This window comes from Tauraco erythrolophus, chromosome 20 (genome assembly GCF_009769465.1).
Source record: "Tauraco erythrolophus isolate bTauEry1 chromosome 20, bTauEry1.pri, whole genome shotgun sequence".
Lineage (NCBI taxonomy): Eukaryota > Metazoa > Chordata > Aves > Musophagiformes > Musophagidae > Tauraco > Tauraco erythrolophus.
Window position 1 is genome coordinate 9,773,356 of NC_141484.1, and position 19,283 is coordinate 9,792,638.

The 19,283-nt window shown below is 48.3% G+C and overlaps 2 protein-coding genes across 9 annotated transcripts in view; one reads left to right on the plus strand and one right to left on the minus strand.

Moving 5' to 3' along the window:
• The window catches only part of LOC147527366 (uncharacterized), a 162,685-nt gene that overhangs the window by 72,911 nt on the left and 70,491 nt on the right, over window positions 1-19,283 (plus strand). The window lies entirely within an intron of this gene.
• On the minus strand, window positions 685-18,150 carry WDR45B (WD repeat domain 45B). Of its 8 annotated transcripts, none has more exons than XM_086624069.1 (10): window positions 18,043-18,150; window positions 12,104-12,178; window positions 9,272-9,364; window positions 8,579-8,666; window positions 7,962-8,056; window positions 6,055-6,245; window positions 4,024-4,109; window positions 3,108-3,209; window positions 2,527-2,648; window positions 685-2,180 (listed from the first exon to the last, which is right to left on the minus strand). In XM_086624069.1, exons 1-10 carry the CDS (start codon window positions 18,107-18,109, stop codon window positions 2,074-2,076), a joined length of 1,026 nt encoding a protein of 341 aa, XP_086480195.1. In that variant the 5' UTR covers window positions 18,110-18,150; the 3' UTR covers window positions 685-2,073. The 8 variants fall into 8 exon arrangements, with proteins under 8 accessions (XP_086480195.1, XP_086480196.1, XP_086480193.1 ...); XM_086624070.1 differs by having other exon boundaries at window positions 4,024-4,061; window positions 9,272-9,373; XM_086624067.1 differs by having other exon boundaries at window positions 9,272-9,373.

Sequence of the window (19,283 nt, forward strand, 5' to 3'; positions counted from 1 at the left end):
ACGTGTTAAGGGATTCCATCACTAACACAGCACCATTGTCTGCCTGTGAAGTTCCATGTTATTCTCATTCTCACTGCCACACCAGAGCAGATGTTTAGGGAAAGTTTTACAAGTTCAGTGGGGTTTTATTCAACCAAGCAGTGTGCTCCTGGTCTTCTCTGGTCAACCGCAGGGCGACTTTAGTGGGAGGGCAGCTGCCGGAGATGTGCAGAGTGCAGAACGTGTAACAAGAGTGTAGTTTTGTTGCTGTTCAAAGTGGGCGCAGCTGACTGGATCATAAACACCCCACACTGCACCAGGGAACGAGGGTTTGAATCGTCCTTGGAGAATGGTTTCTCACGCTTTAACTGCGCACGCGCTTCTCCAGGGAGAGGGCAGCTTCCCGTTGGTCATGCTACTCATGCAGCTGTTCAAAGGTGAGAAGCTTCAGGACAGCAGCTGTGGTGAATGGTGTGGTAAACAGTGCTGAACGAGAACTGGTTTGCACTGGAAGCCGGACTTGTTTTGGTGTAAATACCTGCGTACGTGTCCAGGCAGTAATTCCTGTACTGCACGTCCTGCGTTTACGTGGCACGGGCAGCACGATGCAGCTGCTGTCCTTCAGCAGCCACTGCTGTTTACTCAGTTACACATTTATTCCCCAAACCTGTGGCAACGGGACCTTTGGCCGTGATAATCAGTGAATACAGCAAAATTAGTCACTTTTATTTAAAAGAAATAACATATTACAAATAAGTGTGCAAAACAATTTCTGTGATTAAATACACATAAAAGCAACATGCAACCTTGACATCAAAATCTGCGTAGAGGTTAGTCCTTAGTATGTTACGTGACACCAAAAGAAACTTGTCAAATTTAGAGTTTGCAGCTAAAGGACCCTAGAGTGAGCTGGCGTGGCAGAGCTGAAGCAGCTGTGAAGTTGAGGTCCCTCCCCCAGGCGTTCAGCGCCATGAACCCAGAGCTTGTGTCCATCTCAGTTTCTAGTTCAGCAGTAAATATTCATGGCCTGTAACAATTTTAGGAAGGAGTTGACAAGTCAGTCAGTTGAGTCTGACCTACGTGTCCCTTGGCCAACAGTATTTAGTGTGCAACATCTCAAATAAAAAAAGAAAACTTTGCAAGTTTAAAGCCATGGCAGCGATGTACGCTTCCTGCCACCTCATTCTTTGTGCCGGATGTCCAGGAGGCCTGTCCAGTGTTCCAGGGGAAGCACAGCGATGTTGGAAGCAGTCAGCACAGCTGTCACATCCGTACCGAGAGTGGTTTTTAAACCTGGAATGGCTGTTCCATTGCAGGAGGAATCACCTCTACAAACGCCAGAGCTCCAGGTGCCCGTACCACGGGAGGCGGGTCGGCCCCTGCCACGTGTGCCTTCGGCTAATCCACACAGTTCGGCACCTTTGGCAGTTAACGCCGATGGCTTGGCCGACAGCCAGAGGGGTCTGGGAAGAGCAGCCCATGGCCACAGGACTACCACCACCCCCCCACCTCACAGCAGCCTGGAGGACAAGCATGGTGCAAACTGCAGCCATGTGCTTGTCCTCCCTGCAGCTCTAAGGGGTGCTCCGGGGAAGGGGGAGGGCAGCACAGCTGCTCCCAGCCAAGCTGTGGAGTCTGATGTGAGCATGACCCATAGTATTCCCTCCCCTCCCCGCCATTCAGTGGAAGTAAAGCAAAGCCTAAAATCCTCTGTTTTCACATCCCTTTTTCTAAGGCCGTGCACGCTGGTACAGCCCCTGCGGAGCGGTAGTGGGGCAGGCACTCGTGTTCAGCTAAAGTCGTTTCACAGTTGAGATGAAGAGAAACCCAAGAGGCACAAGCTTCTTGAAAGCCACATCTTGAAAACTTGAGTTGATGACAGTAACCCAAAGAGATTTTAATGATGAACACTTGCAGAAATGAGAATAAAGATATGTAGTCCACTACTTCAGAGCTTGTTCTGATCGCGTTGGGCCAGGCTTCTCAGTGAGGTCTGCTAAACTGCTGGATCAGAGTTGGACATTCATATACTGTCCTTCCAAAGCCGTAGAACAGCCAAGGCAGCGCTTTGACCCATGCGCCCCCTCAGCCCAGTCAAAGCTTGTCATCTGTCATTTCTAGAAACTGAGCATAGACATCCCTGGAGCATTCCCCTTTTTGGTTGAACAAGAACTTGTAGTAGCTGCCGTCTGCGCATATTGCTGAAACAAAACAGAGCTGTGTTAGCTCAGCTGTCCCAGAGGAACCGTGCTGCTCCTTCAGCCGCAGTTTACCCTGGCTGAGCACCGAAGCCAGTGGAACACACAGTGCAGAGAGGTGGGCTGGAGGAACCCGAGGTGTGTCAGTGCTCCTGCACACTGTCAGCCTGGCACCACACCCAGGTGCCACCCCGAGCGCTCCCTTGCCGCGCCGGGCAAGGACAGCTCCTGTTCTCAGCCCAGGGGCACATGCAATGTTCTCCCATCTGAGCATTCCCTCCAGCTCACAGCCAGCACAGTTCAAAACCTGATTCTCCAGGCAGACCCTGGGGAAGCCTCCAGTACTCACCTATGACAGCGTTTGGCTCTGTTCCAAAGGCACAAATGCACGGAGAGCCTGAGGGAACCTGAAATTTGGAAAAACTCCATTTGGAACTGAAGTATTTGGGGAGAAAGCTGGCAGAGGCCAAACTGAAAGAGACAAAAAAAAAAAAAGGCGTAACAACTTAGTAAGGTGTTGACTCGAGTAAGTTCAGAACTGCTGCATGTGTGACCAAGTCGCAGGGCTCACACCAGCTGCTGTTTTTATTTTCTGCTGAGCATCAGGTAACACGTGTGAACCCCCCGACCCTGCAACTGCCCGTCTGGGTTTGTGTGTTTAAGTGACTGCGGAAACTGCCAAAAGGATTGATTTTAGTAGAGATTCCTTTGTGTGACATGTCTACAGATTACGTTCATGCTGCAGCTCCAGAAGGGACACCAGAAATTGGCAGTTGCTGTTAGGCCCAAAGCTGTAACTCCATGCAAGCAGAGATTAATCTTATCACCTCCAGTAGTGCCAGTATCAGCTACTTGGCAAGACCAGTGTGTTACACTAAAAAGGGGAACACCCCCTGCCCCACAAAGGCTTCCGAACAGCTCAAAGCCCACCTTGACTGCTTATTTCTTTTAGGGTCTTCTGCAGCAAAGATGTGCACTGTGCCATGGTCGCTGGACACGCAGATGAGGGAAGCATCCTGATTGAAGTTAATACTGTAGAGAAAACAGACAGTTGCAGTGTTTCTCCTGGAACATGCCCCCCAACTTCTGGTGTGCGCAGTTCTGCCACGGCAGTTGCCCAGAGCAGCTGCCAGCCCAGCAGGCCGGGCCGTAACGGCTCCTCTCCTGGAGGAGCGGGGACTCCTCCAGTGGAGCGCTGCTGTGCTGACAGGATGGAGAGCCCCTCCTTGGAACAGAGGACCTGCAGCAGACTGCCCTGACACGGACACGATCCGTGTGGGCCACGCTGCACCTTCTGCTGGAAGAAGATGCACGACCTCTGCTCCAAGGAGTAGGCAGGTATTAGATAAAACGTGCAACACTTCTTCCACTGAGCACCACTCTGGGGTAGAGCGGAGGTTTCCCCACTCCTGGGAGAGGGCTTCCAGGAGTGGGTTAGACTCAAACTTCTGCCTTGGGCTCTCGCATGCAGGTCAGTGCTGTGTTGTAACAAGCCCCCACTCCGCCCCAGGGACTCCTCCCTGGGAAGGCATTCCCCACATTTCAGAGCGAAGCCAGAGTACCTCCCAGCTGCTGTTCTGCGCAGAGAAGCGGCCGGCCCAGTGCTACGTTCTGCCCTGGCCCTGTAACGCGCTGGGCTCCACGCGGCCACCCGCTGCAGCTCTGTCCTCGCAGCACGCGGAGGAGCGCAGGCCCGGCACAGCCCTGGGGGCTCCGGCTGCCAGCGGAGCGCTGCCCTGTGCCCATGCCGCGGCTTGGCTTTCTGAGGGGGACTCGGGTGCTGCTCACCAGGTTGCCTCAGCACAGCAACACCCACAAGACGACAAAACAGAAGAGTTAAACGTACCAGTAGATATTGGCTGCCTGCGATCCTCGTCGGAGCTCCTGGATTAGATGCCCTGATGAAGTATCAAATATTCTAATGAGGGTCCCCTTGAAAAGGAATGAAGGATCACATTAGGGAAGACAATACATCTGGGAATGCGTCCGGATGTTCCAGCTGACCTGCATGCTGCTGCATGCACAACTGGGTTTTTCATCTCAGTACATTTAGATTCAAGAGAACGTCTCAATGATAATTTTGGGGAAGAATACTGATTTCCCCCCTACACCTCCTTGCCACAATACTACAACACTTTAGTATCCAGTCTTGCTACTTAGATACTCAAACTTTGCACCCAAGTTTTGCTCTAGAGCACCGGTGCAGCCCTGGCATGAGTCTGCAAGCAGAGCAGACGCGTGTACAGCCAATGTGCCCAGGCTCTGTGTGTCCCTCCTCACTCACTCCCCAGTCAATACTCTATTTCCATTGCTACTGTGCAGTTTTTTTCTACTTGAGTAGAATTAGGCAGTGGCTGCTCTTGCCTTACAATTACTTCTGCAGAAGTAATCTCAAAGAACAAGTTCCCCATCACGCACCCAGTATCTGTACGGACCCACATCTGAGACACCCTACAGATGAGTCAGGTTACAGACAGAACACCACATTGGAAAACTCTACTGCGTTTAGAGAGACTGAGCTTGACACCAGAGCTGCAAAACCAGTCAGTGTGTCCCAAATGAAGTGATGAACGGTTCAGCCGTGCTTTCAGCTAAGGAAGAGTGGGTATACGTGGTCACCTGCAACCCCATTACACGCCTGGTTAACAAATGGGTCTCTGCAGTCACACCAGAAAGAACAGAGCCCAGCAGAGAAAGAGTCAAGTAAACGTCAGCTCGATTTTGAATTAAGACACAAGCTGGAGATGTTTGCCTAGAGCATGGCAGGTTGCCCATACTCTGATTTCGGTGGAACAATGCTGTTTGAGCTTTTTCTCTACGCAAAAAAAGGAACGTTTCAGTACGAATTTAGCAGATTATTTTTCTATTTAGCACAGGAGTTGGCAGAGCTTTGTTTAGAAGACATACAGTAATTAAGCTCAGTCAAGAATGACTCTGGCTGCATTTTCTTTTTTAAAACTTTTTGAGCTAGAGGCTGTGCAGTAGAAGCTCTCCTAAACAGAGATTCACTCGGATTAACTTAGCTCGTCCTTGAGAAACACCTCAGTCGCGTGGCAGAGGGCAGTGAGCACTCAGTGTGCCTCAGGCACAGGTACATCTACCTCACACTCCTTTGGACGCTGGAATTGCGCGTCCTTTGGGAGGGGAAGCCCACTAGCAGGCTCCACTGATGTTCCCATGGAGAAGGCAGGGCTAGGACTTGCTTTGTGTTCTTTCTACATCTGCCCCAGCCCAAGGGGATTTGTACTGTGCAATGCCTTCAGTCTCTTGTCAGTGTACTGCGCTCTTTAGTCCTATGTAACCACAGACAACTGGGTAAATATTCTAGAGAACCATTTTATCGCTTACACTCTGTATGAAAACATCTGCTGTGTGTGTGTATGAGAAAGCCAGAGGCAGCACCCCTCCCTCCTGCTGTGTAACAGGAGCTAAGCCGGAGCAGAACCAAGTCCTCCAGCAGGACAGACCTATTTGCAAATATTTCTTTAGCCAGTGGGTTTACAGGAAACTGAAGCAGAAACTGATAAAGGTGAAGGAATGCAAATCGGCATCCCTCCCTTTTATTTCTAAAATTAATAGTACTTATTGAAGAACACGTGATGCACGTGAACAGCCTGGGCCAGATCTCATTCAAAGGTCGCTGAGGAGTCACTGCTGCAGGCAGCTGCAACACAAACACGGCCTCAGGCACTGCGCCTGGGGGGCTGTTTGCACACCCTGATGGAGCAGCGAAGATAAATTGAGAACGCATGTTTCAATGACAAGTTTTCCAGTAAGATACTTGATCTCCTTCCTACAAATGGATGCAACTTCCTATTGTAGGAGTTACTACACTAGAACGCATAGTAAATCAGAGGTAGGAAGAGATGATTCTTACTTTTTCTGATGCTGTTGCAATTCTTGTTCCCTGCAGGTTTAAAGCTATACAGCTCAAGACTCCTTCGTGAGCTGGTATGTCCACAGGAGGCTTTTCTGTGTTAGCGAGATCCACTATCTGCACGTGCCCAGTATGTGTTCCAGGAAATGCAAGAAGAGAATTATTACTATTTGGACAAAGGACACAGAGACCTAAAAGAAAAAAAAAAAAAATATATATTATATATATAACTGTGTAGTTCCCATAACCTAATAAAGTTTTCAAACACAAGTTTCTAAAATGTGGGTAGTTTCAGAATAAGCAAACATACATGTAGTAAACCAGAACTGCATTTTAATGGCTATTGCAGTATCGCAAAACATGATCCGTCCGTAAGTGCAGAGCACAGAGAAGTCAGGGAGTAGCATGATTTTAACTTGCTCTCATCACTTTATTTCAAAGTAATCCAGTTGTGGTTATCCAAAGTCGGGATGTTTTGGAGATCAGCTCCATCAGTCTGTTACAGCAAAGCTATTTTAAAAAAATTTAAAAAACTCCTTAGCAGCATAACAAGGGTAAGAGTTTGTAATAGGTGATGTTTTAGTTCCTCCTCCATCAGTAAAACTGATTATATTAATTCGTGTTTGAACTCGGTCCTTATGGCACTTGCACTTTTTTGAATTCCTAACTTCCTGCAGCCACTGCAGGTAAATCCCGTCTCTCCCAGGTGTCCTGCACACGGCCTACAGCTGGCGGAGCAGCGGGTGGGTGCCACCAGAAACAACGCGCTCCGACTGATCTTCCACCCTACACCACCGCCCTGCGGTCAGCGTGCTGACTCTGCGTCAGGCTGAGTGCAGCCCTCAAACCTGCACCTGCTTCTAGCAGGCTTGGAAACCTCTGAAGATGGGGACTCCAAGCCCCAGCAACCTCTGTGTGGAGAAAACATCTTCCTGACATCCAGGCTGATCCTCCCAAGACACCAAGCATGGCCAGCATGGCACTATCAAGAAGAGTTTGGCTCTGTCATTTCTGCAACTGTCCTTCCAGCAGCTGTAAGCCACCAGCTGCAGGCAGCCCTTCACACTCCGTTCTGCACGAGCAGACAAGCCCAGCTCCCTCAGCCTCCCCGTGCAGGCCATGTGCTTTTCAGACTCTGGCCACCCTCACAGCAGGGCACAGCTGTGCCTGGAGCCAGATGTTCACACAGCTGCCACTGCACCCCTTCCAGTTTTAGACCTTCCCTTACACACCTGGTCTTGAGCGTGCAGCTGACATGAGAGTATGCCCATCTCTCTACCCTCAAGGCTAGCCTTCCAGAGAGGACCTCTCTTTTTTCAATAAAGCCTACTGCAACAAAACTGTTTCCTTCAGTCAAAGCCCAGCCCTGTCCCTTCTGTGCCCACCTGGAGCCCAGCGCTGGCTCCGCTGCACTGGATGGTGTGTTGCCTGGGGCGCTACCACAGCCTGGTTCAGGACAAAGCCACACCTTGCTACTCAAGAAGAACAGCATCAGTTTGCTCGTTTGGCTCTTCTGGACACTATCCAGAACAGTTTGCTAGGCAGCTCTAGCTCCATTAGAAAAGAGGAATGATGCACTTCATTAGTAGAGTTTGTGTTTATAGTTAAGCTTTCAGCACAAAATAGATAAAATTTACAGGTTCTTTACAGAAGAAAACATATAGCTCTTACAGAAATTAAATCTGTAATGTAACAGGAGTACATGAAAAAGCTTTTCTGTGCCAAGTATGAATAAATTTTAATAACCGTTTTATAAACACAAAAGCATCTCCAAAGGGCATGACTATAGTACATAAATAAACTTTTAATGACTTAGTAAATGAAACTGATTCAGGCAGCTGAAGACAAACAGCATGTCAAGAACAGAATAAACTCGCTTCCACTCCCAGCCCACACATACAACTGACCTTTAGGGTTGTAGCAGGTTTCAAAGACGTGCAACTGGTGGGGATTGTGTGTGAATGTGAAAACTTTGATCATCGAGTCCAAGACTACCACAATTCTGAAACAGACAAGAAGTTCCTATGACTTGGGTGGGTAAAAAATTCAGATCTGCAAAGGCTTTCAACTGCTTTAATGGCTGTATGCTCCCCCCCCATGCACTCATAGCCTTGCAAAAGAACCATGCAACCACAAGCCTGCAAAGCTGCACTTTTATCCAAAGCTGTGACAGCAGAACCTCTCCACCCACAGACTCCAGCTGCTAATAGGTGCTCTTGCTCTAGAGATCCATTTGAATTCCCTTCACACTCCTCCCCACCTAGGAGGAGGCAGCAGCAGCCACACGTTTCCCTACATGAGGGGTCCAGAAAGGCTCACCGACTTTCACCAAGGTTTCAGACACCAGATACTCCAGCTGTGATCTGTTAACATCCAACGCTTGCCCCTAAAAGCCTGTTTTACCCTTAATTGCTGGTCTTGTTGATCGAGGTGTTAAAGCAGGACCTTTCTACACACAGCTGGGAATGAGTAAGAACAGAATGCCAAGCCCAGCAGTGTGTCTGGAGCGCTCTGTTCTACCTACCTGTCTCTTCGCAGCTTAACTGCCTTGACTTCTGTGGAAAACTCTATCTCAATGACGGTCTTCTTCTTCAGGTCATCCCAGATCATTACTGGAGCAGAGCAGAGATGGCATTAGATCACCAAAGGTCCACATTGCCTCCACTGTAACAACTCCTAGTTTCTGAGAAGACTAACCAAGGGGTGCATCCAGTCGCCGAGCAGTTACGGACTGGCATCCTGCTAACCGGAAGGCATTTCGCTACGACACATCACCACTTCCACGCTATGACTCACGCAGGTGGGAGCTGGTAAACTTTAACCACAAAAGCTGACAATAAAAATACGTTTTTCTAACGAAAATCAGGCTTTTTTTCTGCTCTGAGGGTTGTTATCAAGGAAATAGAGCAGCAGTCAAAAAAGCCCCAAACCCACAAAAAATTAAAACCCCAAAGCGCAGCGTATTTTCCTAAAACGCTTCCCAGGCAGGGAGCTGTTCCCTGTGGGCTGCTGAGCCAGAGCCTCTTTGCAAAGCTGCCTCTGAGAAGTAGAGACTTTGCCACCAGGTCTCAGACTGCTCATGGCAGGGAACTGCCCACTAACACCGTGGCAGGTGATGCCATTTACTCCACCACAAGGCATGTGGCTGGGGAGTTCTCGGGCAGTCTCGCCCAGGCCGCGAGGCAAACGTTTGCAAGATCTGTTCCTGGAGACTCACCTTTGTTAGGCGGGTACTTCGGCTTCTTTCCTCCCCCGACTAGTGCTAAATAGTTGCAACGAAACAACATTTCAACATGGCCAACACCACCTTCTAGAAATTCTGAAACACAAATGCATTTTAATTGTCAGAACCTGTTAAAATCCTGTCTAATTTCTACCACTGTTACAAGAAAAGCTCACGTTATCCAGCACTTTTCTCAGGCACCTGAGAAGGAGAGTACCTTCCTACTCTGGCTGACTTTAAGAACCAGAGACTTCTCCAAGAGTGGGGGTGACAGACAAGGAATCCTGACTAAAAGGGTGGGGTTGGTTTGGGGTTTTTTTTTGGTTTATATTTTTGTGCTTGTTTAAGATGAGGATTCTCATCAAAGTTGCCTTATTTCTCAAGGCAATGAAGATCACCGCTGTGATCACCCTGTTGGGACAGGCCTTGTTTCCATATACAGAAGAAACACAGGAAGGTTTTAAAGTTATATTAAAGCACGCTGCATAACAGGAGGTAAGTGCTATCCTCACGGCAGCTTGATCACTTCTGTTACGTAGTGGGCTTAAGGATGTGTCTCGAAAGACTGTCCAGTCTCAGATTGATTCCCCTCACACACACATTCCAAGGCTGGAGTTGCTCTATTATGCTCATGCTGTGCTCTTAGAAAAATACCTGGAGTGTCTCGTTCAGGTACACGTGTGTGCGTTTCCTCAAACTCACCAAGTCTATAAAGACATCCCCGTGCGGATACAAAATGTCAATGAAGACATTTTATAACAAAAATTTTTTTCTATTTATTTGATGACATTTAAGTTGGGGCTTGGCTTTGTTTACACAGCCTAGAGGGATGTCTGGCATTCCAGCAGGGAGAGGGAACCCAACTGTCAGGACGAGAGGCTGTAACTGTGGCTTTCAGGGTAGATGAGCAGAGTTGAAAACAAACTTCTCCTTTAAAAGATTGTCCAATAACTCCACACACTGGCAGGTTGCAGCAGGAAAGGTGGACAGAACTAGTAAAACATTTCAAAGCTAGAGGAAAAGTTGAAATTTAAGAGAGACCCACTGTCAGAAACAGAGATGAGAGGGAGGAGAGGGAGGAAGCACTACAATGGAAAGATGCTGACATCTGCATGAGGGTAGGAGAAGGGAGATGCAGTCGGACATTCAGAAGCACCGCAGTACACCTGGATGAGGAATCCATGTTGGGACTTGACTACACAACACTGAAGGCAGATGCCTGGAAAGATATTCACCCTGGAACAGTAAAGCCTTGGAGTTCATACAAGTCCTTGTGGTTTCTGCAACAACACTTTTGACTGCCGAGTTTCCTTCCAGAACAGCTGTATTTGGACACTAACCCCTTCTGCACCAGATTCTTCTCTGAACTCCATTAAAGCATGACAACAATTTTGTTATGAAGAGGCATTATCACTGCGACAAAAAGTCTTAAAAAAAAATTTATGAATGATAACCCAAGACAATTTAAGAACATGCAACGTGTTCTGAATCTGTGTCAGAACAGACTTTAATCATTGTCTTCACAGTTCTGACAGGTGACGCTTGGATGGGGAAATTCATGGAGCTCCTGGATAGAAGAGACACAAGCCAGGGTGTAACAGTTAAAACCTGCTTTCATACTGGGCTACAGAAATCAACCAAATAGTCCCAGATGGAGCTTGTCTATCTCAGGTAGGTTTAAATATAGGTGAAAGATGAACAAGACTTCCTGTGTACCTGTGCAGCCAGTACAGTCTGACCTCTCCAGACTCACAGGGGAAAGGCAATCTGACTTGTCAGAGACATTTCACTATGGGAGTTCTGGAAACATGTCGAGTTTCTGGCAGGGAGAGTTTTGACAAGATGCTCAACAGGACTTCAGCCTGAATTCTGATCCTTTTAGCACACCATCACAGACGATAGTCCCAATACATGTTGCTTAGGGAAGAATTTAGTATGAAGAATAGAAAACAGTTTGTCAGGTTTGGCCACATGAACAGTGACTGAAATCTCTTACACCATTAGAAAGTAAGAGCATGCCTAGTTTCATAAGAATTGCTATTTTAAACACGTTTTTCCTCTTATCCTTTCTGTCACCACAGGCTGGAAGTACGGGGAAACCTGTTTAGCATGGCACCTTTCCTCCTATATTTAGGGTTAGAATCACATGGCTAGGTTTCATTTTCCCTTATTTTCACTCAGTTATGTTTGTTTTCTGACAAAAAGCCCCACCACCTGTTAACAGAGCTCATCTAGTCACTTCTGTTAAGACATACCAGGTTTACTGCCTTGAGATCCTCCCACAATTTTTAGGCATACAGCAAATATAAAATTTCTAGAGTATCAGAGGCCTGAGCTCACGGTGCTCTTGCAAGCGATACTCTAAGCAAGGAGGAGAAACGTTACGTTCAGATCTCCAGGAAAAAGGCAGCAGTGGTGGTGCTGCACGAGACCATCCAAATTTCTGTACAAGAACAACTTCTCTCCATGCTACATCAGATCGCCACAGCGAGGGACTCTTCTCCCACTTGTGAATAACGAGACAACTTTTCTCCTATCAGGACTACAAACATTTGCAAGAGCTCACACAATTCAGCCTCTGCAAGAAGGTGTGACAAATCCATCATCAGCCAGCTTAATGCAAATTAACAGCAGATAAAGATCTGACCAAGCAGTGGCAGAAGTGGGAGTCCCTGTGGGACCAGCACGGACTTCCTTCCCTTGAGGCTTTACTCAGAGCCTTCTAGTGATGGAATGGTGAAAGCTAAGCAAGAATCTTACAGCAAAAACCAAGGAGGCTGAGCATTCAGCACAGAACTAGCAGGGTACAATAAGTAAGCATTTTACCTTGTTTCTCTTTTTCTTTGAGTGGATCTGCATTATAAACTCGGAATCCATTTTCCATTCCACATGCAAAGCATCCTGTAGTAAAAAGCACATATACATACACATCTATAGTAACTGCGAGGTACACTCGAGAACTAAGCAAAAGCCAGAGGGTTAAAAGAGCATCACTTGATAACTGCATCGTTAAACTCAAGCTGAAGACCGCCTGCAGGCTGTGTTTGCAAGTGGAAACTGTTCAGAGAAGTTGTCCTCTATGCTGGCCTCTACTGAAGTTCTCAGTATTCTTTGTGGACAGGTGAGAAAACAAGGGAAGGACAGGAGAGCAATTCTCAGCCCATCTGTATCCTATGCCATGCACTACAGAGGGAAGGAAACCTGCATTTCAACTTCTGTGGTCCAACAGTCGTTAGGAAGCAAGCCCCTCCTTGCTCACTAGATGAATTTACACCGTGATTACAACTGTATGAAGCATGATCCATTGTCCATGTTTCCACAGAAGGGAGCTTCTCAACATAGCTTTTAGGAATGCTCTAATGAGAGCATTAGATATTGTCAGATGCCAATAATTACACGCCAATAGCTTAAGTCTAAACCAGGGAATGATAAGAAGTCAGATTAAAATACTCTTGAAAATTATGTTACTTTCTTTTACATACAGAATTATGCATGTGCCTTTTTAGTGGAATCCATCGAACTAGCAGCTGTCTGTCCTGCTGTTTTCCTTGCCAATGGATGAATGCAGCTATTAACATAAAGAATGGCACTGTGAAGTCAGTGCAATTACGAGTTATTAGGAAGCAGCTACTGTTGCTAGAGGCAGACTGATAGATTAGTTGCTACACAACTCATGTGCGCTGTATCCAAAATCCAGTTAAGATCTTCATGGTACTGGAATTATTATAAATTACCCTACTTTTATTCTTACGCACTGCAATGACTGCAACAATTTGAACCCCCCAAATAAAAATTTAGCAGCTATGTCTAAACGCACCCCTTCCCCAAACTCAATACTCCAAAAATCACAGGGTGGGTGGGGGAAGGAAGTCTTCACTCTTAACATAAGGTCTCCAAACCATTTGCTCATAGCCAGGTGACCCATGATTTTCTACACACAGGACTGGACTGGTTTGCTGTGGAGCAACCACTCAGAAGCTGGCAAAAAGGCCCAGAGTGCAAGAGACTGTTTCGGGTGTTCGAGGTGATCAGCAACGGCCCTCACAACACAGCAAACTGGCTTGGTGGTCTGCGTGCTGCTAGCTTCATAGGAGCTCCACCTCAAAAATTACACATGCTCACTGGAGAGCAAGCCAGCAACCAGTACAAGTCTTCCACTACTCAGGTTTTGATGCAGGTTAAGATATCAGAAGAAACAATACAATTGGGGATTATATTTTTTTTTTCTGGCCGTTGCAACAGGAGCTGTTATAAAGGAAATCCACTACACGGAACAAAAGAACAAGATCAACGTTCTCATGTAACTCTATAAAAACATATAAACAACTTGATCATCACAACAGTATTAGTTTAAAAACCCCACAATTTGGGAAAAATAATGCAACAAATTTGAGATGCCTTTTTAATATTTCAAGAGTTTTATTCCAAGAAGGACCACTTTAAAAAAAATATAACAAAAAAAATCCCAAAAAAAACAATCAAACACAAAAAACCCCAACCAACCAAAACCCCACAGTTTCAAAAAAAGACATCTCACACATCCTCTGCTCTAGGACCAGTATCTTAGGAGGTACAGGGGTGCACATCTGGCAGCATTCTTTGGGTTCCTATTCACTGAACTCACACATACAAAGGAAAAACTACTACAAGATCCATCTCTGCACCCTTCAGTGTGGAAAGGGAACAAATTAACCCTCTTCTCTTACACACAGTCACTAACAGCAGTCCCAGACTCAATACACCAGGCTGTTAGAGCAGTACAACAGTGAGCCAAACAGCAAGGAAAATAAAACACACAAAAACCTACTCCCTCAACCCAAAAGACTCACAGTCACAACTGCACCCTGTCTAAGATTTCGTAATTAATTAAGTGAGAAAAGTTCTTGCTAACATAGGCAAACACACTTGGAGAATGGCTAACAAGAACACAATAACTACAGAAAGATTAGTAAACGTATTGAAATAGATGCTTCTAAACGACCTATATTGACCTTCCCTCCTCCCTTCTCAGTGCATCACTCTCTGGTTTGCTCTGGCAGCTGAATTCGCTGCGTTGAAATCCCGGCACTAACAAGCTGCCACCTCACGCAGTACACTTCACAGGGACAACCAGAAAGCAAATTGCAATGGAAACGTTTCTCTACATAAACCAATATTGAACAGGATTAGAATCAATCTGTTTCTGGTAGCAGCGGTGCGCATCCATATCATTATTTCCCCAGCAACGGTTTTATAACACAATATTGTATTTCCGAGAGACAGAGAGGGACGCTGAAACTGTTCTACAGTAGGAGAGCGCTGTCAAGTTTTACTGTGCTAACATCAGCAGCTTACACCAAACCCAAGTGCAGCATTCCTAGTGCACTAAAACGCAGACGTTACGCTTCCTGTAGCACCACCACAGCTGTTCTGCAGGGCTAACCTCGTGACTAAGACGTGGGCTGCTTTTAATGTCTTGGGAATATCTCCATTTTTAACTGGAGACAACACACCAGAACTGAGGGAACGTGAGTAACAGCGATATTCCCTACAGTCCATCATTACTGACAGATCCAAAGTTCTCAGTCATGGCAACCCCTGAGCCAAACAAGAGAAAAAAAAAAAAACATAAAGGAAGACTACTGCTATTCATTCAATTCCAGGTTCCAGGAATAGCTTTGGAGCCCAGTGTTTCCCATCTGACTGATCCAGCATTTACCAGTGGGATCACAAATTTGACAGCTCAGTTACAGCTTGGAAGCTCTCATGTATGAGAGCGCTGGGGAGGGGCTGCCAGAAAAGGGAATTGCTGCAATAATAGGTGTGCTTCCTTCCACAGGAATTCACATTTCGTCTCGAGAAGGAACAGACACGCTGTCAAGGAGCAACTGACAGAAGGCAACTCAGATACTTTAAAAAAAACCCACTACAAACATTAATTCAGATGCCAGGGAAAACTGAATCTCCACGGAATTATTACCCTAACACACAGCTGTGCTTGTTCCTACAGTGAAAGTACTGTTTGCCAACAGTGCCAGTGAGGCCACAGCGAATTTTGTTTGGGTTTAGAGAAACAAAGAAAAAGAAAGGGTTAAATTAATGACTACCCTACGAAGCATGCTGATATAAAGACATCTGCAGGCTTTGGGGCCTGAGGATGCAGAAACTGCAGCAGTGGAGCCGAGGGAAGCATCCATGGCAGGCACAGTTCCTAGCACATCGGTTTTCCTCGCCACCGCACGTTTTGTCTCAAGCCATAAGAGAGAGCACGGAATCCCACTAACACTTATAGGGTCCTACAGCCAAGCACTTCAGTCCTCTAAAGGAGATCAAATGAATACGGCAAGTGTTTCAACACCAAACAAGTTCACACCTCTGTTTTCGAACTAGCTTCGGACTGCAAAGGTGACAGAAGAGGCACTTGTCAGCAATTCTCACACACACCTCCTGGTGTGGTAATTTATTGTTATGTTGTGTCTGTTCCTTGCTGTGGAGTCCTTTAATGTCCTCCTGAAAGCATTACAACAGTGCCCGAAATCAGGAGTATACCAGCTTGAAATTAAGAACGTAGAGTCAGAGTATTCTGTTTCAAAACAACTGAGAACGCCTTGTAATATAGTCCTTCCATTTTGGGCGGTTATATTGTTTCTTTTTTTTAAATTTAAAACCAAAAAGTGGCGAACACACCTGATATAAAAATATAGTATCACTCAAAACAGAGCAAGGGAAATACATTTCAGAAAAACCGCAGATGCTAGCTTTATCACTTGTCAGTCATGGAAGTTACAGCTTGGAGAGACTTAGTAAATCATTCTTCCCATCATTATGGGATTGGCGGGTTTTAAATTACTAAGAAATTAGGTTATTGTGACAATACATGCAGACACCCACACTACTAAGCTTTGGCACTCAAGTGACTCATATTTCTATTTTAGGTAAAAGCAACAAGGAAGAAGCAAGCTTTTCCTCTTGCCTACTCTTCTTTGAGCAGCCAAAGAAGTTGCTATCCTTTAATACTTCACTAGTTTAGGGCTTTTAAAAAAGTTAGCATGCTACCTACAGCTCAAAAGTCACCATTTCTAAGCAGGAATAGCTTCAGGAGCCTGCAAACGAAAGCCAAACATGTTTTTTGTTCAAGTTTTCCAGAGTTATTCAGTTGGCTGGCTGAGCTAGGTAGGATGGGACTGGAATACTGTTAGGAATAAGCTGCTTGGCTTGCAGATTCCCAGGATAAATTCCTTAACACACTTTGGATGTGACATTATTCAAAAAAGTGTTTACATTGCATTTACTGCTACCGAATTTAAAGAAGCCTTTGCAACAAAGAACAAGTTTTAAATGCTAAAATGATGTCCTAAAGGCACTTGGCAGAAGAAAAACTTAGCTTCTCATACATTTCTCGTAATAACCCAGCCCCAGCACAGCCAAGCATCAAATATTACCGCTTCGTCACAGACTCCTGCAGATTTGAAACGAAGCTCATCCTCACAATTACCTTTTCCCCCTCTCTGTTGCAAATGCAAGACGAAGACAATGCAAACAGAGCTGCTGAAAACCAGACTATTCTATCGTTTTCCAGTCAACAGGATAGCACGAAGAGAGCTACCAAGAAGCTCACTTCATCAACAGCTTGATCCACTCCTGACAAAACGTCATCAGAGATGTCTGATTAGAATAATTCGTGTTTACACCTGACTTCAACAGCAACAGGTACATGAACTACAGTCTACAACGACAGAAGCTGCAAGGCTGTCTTAGGCAACCGCACTATTTGTTAAGACAAAAGGATGTTACAAAACTATGACCTGCTATTCCCTGTTCCATAAAGTGACACTTACTCATAAGACTGCTGCTATTTTTAGACTGCAAATGCACAAGGCCTATGAACCCCTTTTCTAGAAAAGGCCTTCCCCTTTATAACAAACGAAAAAAGCCAAACCAAGCACGTCGTTCTGAAGCTTTTCAGCGGTCCTTCTATCTGTACTTGTCTGCCAGTGTGATCAGCAGATTTAACCACCATTTTTAAAACACAAATCAGGGAAAAAACCCAAAAGTTGCCGCACTAATTCTGACTGCGGCGTGCTCACACCGGGACGGCGGTGTGTTGCGAGCTCCCTTCCCTCTCCCAGTGCCGCAGTCTCAGGAGCGCGGGGTCTGAGGCAGCCCGGCGCGGCCACGCGAGGGAGGCCCGCCTTAGCGGCGCGCCGCGCAGCCAGCGCCCGCCGCCATCGGAGGGCCGGATGCGTTTGGAAACGCGCATCACACACGGCTGCTCCTCTTCCTCTCCCCTCGCTCCGCCCGAACGACTCCCGGGAGCGGCTGGCCCCGGGGCTGGCACGGGAGCGCTGTTCAGTGATGGCTGCGAACAGCGGCTTTTCAGAGCGGGGCTGTGCCCGCCACGGCCGCGGCGGCCACCGGGCCCGGGCATCCTGTCAGCCGCCGCGGGAGCGGGCGGGGAGACAGCGCGGGACACCCCGTCCCGCCGGACGGGCTCACGGCCCGGGGCAGCCCGCCTCCTGTGCCGGGTCCCGGGCACTCCCCGCCGCCGGAGCCGCGGCAGGCCCGCACCCAGCCGGGGGCCGCGCTCCCCTCACGGCTCCGGGCGGTGAGCTCCGCCGGGCTCCCAGCCGCGAACCGCCGCCCCTTCGCCGGCACAAACCGGCTGCCCGGAGCCGCGACCGGGAGAGAGCAGCCCCCGCGCCGGGCGGGGCCCGCTCCCCTCACGGCGCCGCGCCCCTCACGGCGCCGCGCCCGCAGCCCCCCCCGGCCCACCGCCGCCGCCTCACCGTGGTCCTGGTTGAAGCCAGCGTAGAGCAGCCCGTTGCCGTGCGGGTTGGCCGGGAGCAGGTTCATGGCTCCTGCCCGCTCACCTCCGCCCGCCGCCCTTTAAACCATGGCAGCGTCCGCCCGCCTCAGCCCCGAGGCGGGAGCCCGCCCGAGCCGAGCAAGCCGAGCCGAGCCGAGCCGGAACTGGGCCGGGCCGAGCCGAGCCGACCAGAGCCGAGCCGGAACCGGGCCGAGCCGAGCCGAGCCGAGCCGGGCCGGGCCGACCAGAGCCGAGCCGGAACCGGGCCGAGCCACGGCGGACAGGCCGGCGGCTGCTTCCGACCCCGCCAGGCAGCGCCGCCGAGCGCAGAGGCCATCCACCCGCCAGGGTGAGGAGCGCCGAGCAATGGAGCGGCGCCGCGCGACGGCCCGGCGGCCGGCTGGGGAATGGCGGCGAGTGCGCCGGGAGCTGCGGGCCGGCCCGGGGGACCCGCCGCTGGGCGGGAGAAGGGGGATCCGCCCCAGCGAGACGCGGGTCTGGGGAAGAGAGGTTTTCCTCAGGGGCTTCCTTCGGGAGGACGTGCCCCGAGGACGCGCAGGGGAGGGTCGGGTCTGGCTGCGAGGGGCCCAGCTCACACCAAGAGCATACCGAGTATCGAACTGCTTGGGGGCTGAAAAATACCGTTAGAACAGGCTGAAATAAGGGATCCTCTCACTGGACAAAAAAATCCCAACCAAATCAAACCCAAATACCACCACACAAAAAACCAAACCCTTGAAAACTTTCCAGACCCAAGGCCCTGAGCAACCTGATCCGAGTAAATCCAGTAATGGATTTACTTTCGAGCCGGACGAGGGACCCCATGGCCTGCGGAGGTCCCCTCCAACCTGGATTATTCCACGATTGTATGATGAGCGGAAAGCCCAGCTGTGTGTCTGCTCACACAAGTGCCAGCTATTCCCTGTCCTTCATGCACATCCACCTCCTTTTCCGTATTGGCTCGGTGCCTTCCACGCCAGTGGCTCGATGACGTATTTCAGATTTGTCACCTGCTCTTCTCCAGTGCAGACTTCTGTTTGGAAATTACTACAGCTTTTCAGTTTGAAGGGCGCACCGACCAGTTGATAGGTTATTGTTTGTGCACTCATGTATCAAAAAATTTAAAATAATCGCACTGCATCTTTACAAGATTTTGTCTCCTCAGGCAGCCAAAAGACTTGGTACGTGAGATAACCAGCTCTTCGCTTTTTAAAAATCTTC